This window comes from Protopterus annectens, chromosome 3.part0, assembly GCF_019279795.1.
Source record: "Protopterus annectens isolate FY-2018-M chromosome 3.part0, PAN1.0, whole genome shotgun sequence".
In the NCBI taxonomy this organism is placed as follows: domain Eukaryota; kingdom Metazoa; phylum Chordata; order Ceratodontiformes; family Protopteridae; genus Protopterus; species Protopterus annectens.
Genome location: NC_056731.1, coordinates 523661086 through 523667085, shown reverse-complemented (window position 1 = coordinate 523667085; position 6000 = coordinate 523661086). Strand labels below are relative to the sequence as shown.

Genomic DNA, 6000 nt, shown 5'->3' with positions numbered 1-6000 from the left:
GTTGAGACCCCAATCAAGCCCATACACCCAATTATAAAACAATACAGCAGTACTTCTGACATGTTATAATCATTTTATTTAATTAAAATGTAGGAGTATATGTTTTTGGAATAATACTACTTGTGTTGCAAACAAAACTGTCTCATCCTACAACTAATCAAGTTAAATTAGTTACACCTTCTACTTTGTTTTTTCTACCTGTCTACCTGTACACTTCTTCATTTTTGACATAGAACTGACTTGAAATCATTCTCATGCTTTTATACCTCTATCAGCTGCTACTGGCTTCTTCTATATCAAATTATATGAACAACAGCAGTCTGTTTGTTCATTTTATTCCTCTAACACATTTTTGAAAGAGTCCCTGTGACTGTCAATGTTTTTCCCCTTATGTAATTCATACAAGCATGACAGGAAGCGATATCCATACCTTGTGAACACTGAGTGCTGAGAGAGGTTACTGCTCCCCTTGGACCTTGTACTGGATTAACAGGATTATCAGCAAATGATCAAATAACCAAGAACTGTATAACAGAACCAAATCTAAGCAAACAATACACAAGATAAAAAATAAATTCACATTGTCTAATTCAAATTGGTTGCTATCATATACTCCAAACTTCAAATGATCTGCTTGAAGCCAAGTGCATGTATTACAGAAATAGCGTGGTTCTGTTAAATTCCAGGTCAATATACGTTTCTGACAACTATCTAGCTGCTGGAAATTGTACTGTTGTTGCAGTGTTTCTTGCTGATTAAAACCAGACCAAGCTTAGTTAGTTTAAATAGCGCTAATACCAAGAAATTAGCACAGTGTTATTGTACAGATTTTTTTTTGTTTATATTCGGTGATTGTATTTTTTCTCATACATGCACATTTTAGCGGCTTTTGTATATTTCTTTTGTGACTCTATAGTCTGTTAGAAAAACTCACTCAGGAAACATCTTCAGACAGGTTCCTATAATTAACTAACCTGGCAACGAATTATCTAAGTAATTAGAAAATCATTTGTACACATTGTAGGGGACAAGGACAACGAAGAAAAGTAATCAAACACATTATAAAAACCTTTTATTAAAACAGTTCTTTAACCTGGCAAGAGCTGACAGTTCATTGAAATTATGTTACTTTGTAACACTTAAAAAAAAAAAAAAAAAAACTCTACACGGACTTTCATAAAAGGAAGAAAAGGACTTAAAATGTTGCCAAGAAAAGAAAATTATGCTCAGTATTTGATGCCTTTGTTACTCCACTGTTCTGTATAAAGAACTCAAGGCTGCATTGCGAATGGGTGTCCAAAACACACTTACTCAACACACAAGTAAATTCAGATAAAATGTTATTCAATTTAATAATTTTAATTTACATTGTTGGTATACGTACAAGAGAGCATTTTTAAAATACACAAATTAACACACAAAACACTGTCTGATACTGAAGAAGCAGAAACACTCTTGTCATGAAATAAAATAAACAAGGCACTCTCCTTTTAACAGTTCAGATATTCCTGAATTCAGCTGTACATACCATGTACATATAGACAGACTGATGTTTTGGGGTGGTGACATGGTCCTGTTTATATCCTTCATCCCCATATCGCACTAAGATTTACAGGGCAGTAAAAAAGGCAGTGGGAAAGCATACAAACCCAAGAACCTTTTTGATGTGCATCACCCAGTGGTAGCACATGGCATCAGTGCCATTAATGTATAATATACAGCAGTGTCTGGTGTACTGCTGCGTCTGTGGCAGCTAGAAGTGTCGTGATACACTAACACTGGCATAACCTGCATCATGAGCTTCATCTGAACATGAAGCTTCTTATCGGCTGATGCCAAAAAAAGTCCCACACAGTACAGGGACAGCACTTGCACCATTGGTAGTTGACCACTTTAATAGCATGTTCGTGCTACATTGCCTCTGTCATGAAAAGTAGTTAAAATCTTTCAACTCTGTAGACAAGGCAGCACAACTACTCAAACCAGAAGACGTCTGTTCAAAGGTCAAACCTAAGACTAGCATGTGGGAACTAACAGTAGTATTTTTCCAGGACAGTGTCAAAAGAATCTGCTATGAGAAGAGTTTTAAGAAGCACACACAATTAGCTTTCCTTTGGAAATTCTTTGGTCCATACACTATAAAAATACAGGCTCTGGTGCAGCTGAGTAATTAACCCTTTCAGTGCTGTTAGGCAACTATAATGACTTCTAATGCATATTGGAGTGTCCACTATCCAGTTAGCACCAAAGTATCATATAATACCATCACACGGTAACCAAGAAAGAGCATACATCAGTTTGTGCATTAAGTTGTATTATCGTATTGTACTAGTTGTACAAACTAGCCACCTGCTAGTGCAATACATAGCTGTTCAACTTGACTTTGATATGCATATTACTTAAAAAGGAGAATACATTTATGTCACATAATTGACAAATGACTTCGGTATCACTGTGTAACCATACGATGCAAATGAGGCAGGCATGTCTCTCTGGTTTTCCACATCCATTTTATAAACATTATAATGTCATTACTAAAACCTGACATACTTTGGTTTCTGGATAGTCAAAACATGCAGAAGTCCAAAGTTTTGAAAAATGTAGTTACAAACATTTATTTCAGGACTGAGTAGCAACATTATTTCTATAATACTACAGTGATGCCTCTATAACTTTTGTGTACTTGCGATAATTATGCAAAATTAACACATCAGTTGTACATAACTGCATGTTTTATCAGTTTGCTTACATTACCTCTATAAAATGAAACAGAATATGGTATATACTGTCAAAGATGGAACCTGTGGAATATTTCAGTAGTATAAAACTAGATTTTTATACACAATTAATGATTTTTATTTGTGTACCGGTTAAATCAGACTTGCACCTGATTTTATGTAAAGAACTTGCAGCTCTGTAAATTTTGGAGGTCATGTTAAAATTAAGCTCTGAAAAGCATCACTTTCCGAAGTACTTTACACTACATAAAATAAGTTTGTTTTTACAAACCATCTCAGACTGCTTCTGTACCCAAAATGTTAACAACTATTTTTATTTTACTGCAATAACATGAACACATTTGAAGCAAAGTTGCAATATCTCATTGAAACAAGAAATAAAATGTGTCCTCCAAAATAGAAAGCACTTTGATTGCTGTGTGAAAGATAACTTTTAAAAAGTGATCTTTTGAATACTAATGTACGATGACAGAATTCACTATGGCTTACCAGACGTAGAATGTTTGACCCTGAAGCTAGCTGGAGGAATGCTTTCTACAAACAGTGGCCTAAAATGCCTAACCTTTGAAACAAAAACAAAGCACTTTTACTCTTGAAAAGCAAACTCTTTAACTGCATGCTATACCAGTTTTGCAATAATTACTTTGATAGCTAAGATAACATTTCTGTTACACTGATCTCTTAATAAAACCTGAAAGAAATCAGACTATGATATCTGTTTAATCAATTAAAAAAATGTTACTGATTTGAAGGTACCAAATTAGGACAGAAACTATGGTTGTTAGCTGCTGTTAGTCTCTATTTATTATTATTATGTTTGTAGGTAGAGTTAAATATCAGCTTTTACAAAAAAAAAAGTGGCTTTTTGACAGCAGCAGTCTGCAGGTGAAATGTCACTATTAGCATTCTTCATTCCAAGTCCTTATTTATCTTTTCTGTGTAGACCAATGAAATAACAAAACTAAGACTGCAGAAAGAATACCTAAACATAAGAAAAATTATGTTGTACCTTGGCAGGCTATGCAATATAGATGATATCACAAATGCCATTTGTAGCAGTTAAACCATGTGCTCGACGTTTATTTCTATACACAGCTTAATCTCCATGAAAACAGCATATGTCTTTTAGAAAACAATGACTGAGCAAGGTTCCTCCATGTAAAATAAAATAAAAAAAAACTGGTGACAACAGCTTGGCATTTGTTATTACTGTTTAACAATACACACAATTAAAGAAGGCATAAACTAGTGCAGTGCATAAGATATAAAGTTGACATTTGTTTCCTGAAAATTCTACCTAGCCTTTGAATTTAGAATAACATGAGTCAAGGTACATTTCCAAAGTGCTGAACAGTACTGCCCTCAATGTCACGGGAAAAATGTCTACACATCAGTTAAGATTTGTTTTCCTTTAAAAGCACTGCACCAGATGCAAGATTGTAATCAAAAGGCTTCCTAAAAATGATGTACAGTTTCTGCTTTCCTAGCTGGTGTCAGTTTCAACACCACATTAAGTTACTTCATGTAACACGGCTCCCAGGAGCTGGCAGTCGTTTGCAATAAATACAGGCAAAGCCATTACAATATACCATGCATACAAACTTTTTATACAAATAGAGACACTATGCAACAAATTATCTCATATTAATAAATGGCATTAACAGTATAAACATACAAAAGAGAGAAAGAGAGAGAGAGAGTACAAACACGGAATGTTTAAATGCAGCCCATCATGTTCTTTCAAGCACCTACATTTATATACGATTTTGTAAGACTTGGAAGTCTTGCAAAATTGTCTTTGTCAAAGTTTACGTCAATGAATATTTGCCTTCACAGTCCCTTCACCTCAGAACTTCTATAATACAATTACTTCTTTAATGTTTAATTCCTTATCAAAAGGAATAAGTGCTCACTGAATTTACAAAGTGTCCCCGTGTCTTTCTCTCACATTTTTGTCAGTCACTTCGGCGTTTCAAGTCAGGGTAACTTTGTCCTTATAATTAGTGCGAGTCATTTTTTTTTCTAAAAAAAATTATTTTTCTGTCTTTATACCTTAGTATTAAAATAAATTAGAGTTTGAAAAAAAGGCTTAATAAGGTTGCACTTAAAAAAATTGCACTTGAACATTGGAGCTAACAGCCACTGTCACGTTAATAAATCTTACTGGTTAAACTCAATTCATTTAATGCATTCTATAAAATGAAAAATATGTAACTTTTTCATTAAAGTTTTAGAAATCTTTGAATGCACTCTTAAAAAACAGGACATATGCCCAAGGCATTGAAAATCGAGCACAGAAAGCATACTATCCTTCAAACATTTTCTAGAAGAAAACAAACACAGCTTCTAAGCATTTCAACCCAGTGCATTCTGGGATGTCATACTACAAGTGAAGACCATCAGAAATGACTTTTTCTGCCTGGACAGCTTCGTTTAAAAGTGTCACATTAGCACTGAAAAAAAGGAAAAGAACAACAACACAAAAACAAAAAGTAGCAAGAGAAGAGTTTTGGACTGAAGATCCTGCAAAGAAAGTGCCAGGAAAGGAGTCCTCAAGATGTGGTCTTAGCTGCTTTCTTCTCCTAAAAGCGGGCATTCAATGTAATTTGCAGAGTGCTTGTTTGCCCTCTGTGTGTAATTGCCACAAGTCGAGTAATGTCTGCATTAGTACGGAAGGGTATCCAGAAATAGTTTCTCAATGACAGGTGGAGGTGGTACCAAGTCTTCCAATTTCAGGTAGAAGATGCGCCGTAGTCCTTGTTGGTACAGAGCACGCAACTCTGCCAGAATGCCCAGTACTTTGGTCACCTGCTGCTGCTGCTGTCCATTTCCTGCACTGGGACTGATGAAAGCAAGGTGATCTTTTAAGGAGCTGTGGATTTTGTTACGCAGCTCTTCAGCTTTCTTTGGTTCTTTTAAATTATGTCGCTCTGTGAATACAGTTAAAAAAGGGCAAAAGCTAAGTCACTATTATCTTTTTTATGCTAGAACTCTTATACAGATTTTGCCATTAAACAAAAAAACATCAGGTCTAAAGAACCAACAGGCCATCCAGCCAATGACTGTATCACAGAGAATTAAGTCAAGAAGGCCTGAATTCTTGATCTGCAGTTAATTTCAGGCATTAAAGTCAGCCTTATAAGTCGTGCAGAACATTTAGAATATCAAAGAATCAAAATCAAAAACAAAATTTACTGACATCAAAGTCATGAAAACAGATTGATTGACCTTATTTTTCAGCAACCTACTATGAAACTTCACT

The 6000-nt window shown here is 34.9% G+C and overlaps 1 protein-coding gene across 2 annotated transcripts in view; it reads right to left on the bottom strand.

Annotated features, from left to right (window-relative positions):
• Nucleotides 1–1327: 1327 nt before the first annotated feature.
• The window catches only part of NR4A3 (nuclear receptor subfamily 4 group A member 3), a 47792-nt gene continuing 43119 nt past the window's right edge, over nucleotides 1328–6000 (bottom strand). For both annotated transcript variants that reach the window (XM_044064936.1, XM_044064935.1), the window contains one exon: nucleotides 1328–5668. In XM_044064936.1, the coding sequence (XP_043920871.1) occupies nucleotides 5403–5668 (266 nt within the window). In that variant the 3' untranslated portion in view covers nucleotides 1328–5402. The remainder of the gene's footprint in view (nucleotides 5669–6000) is intronic.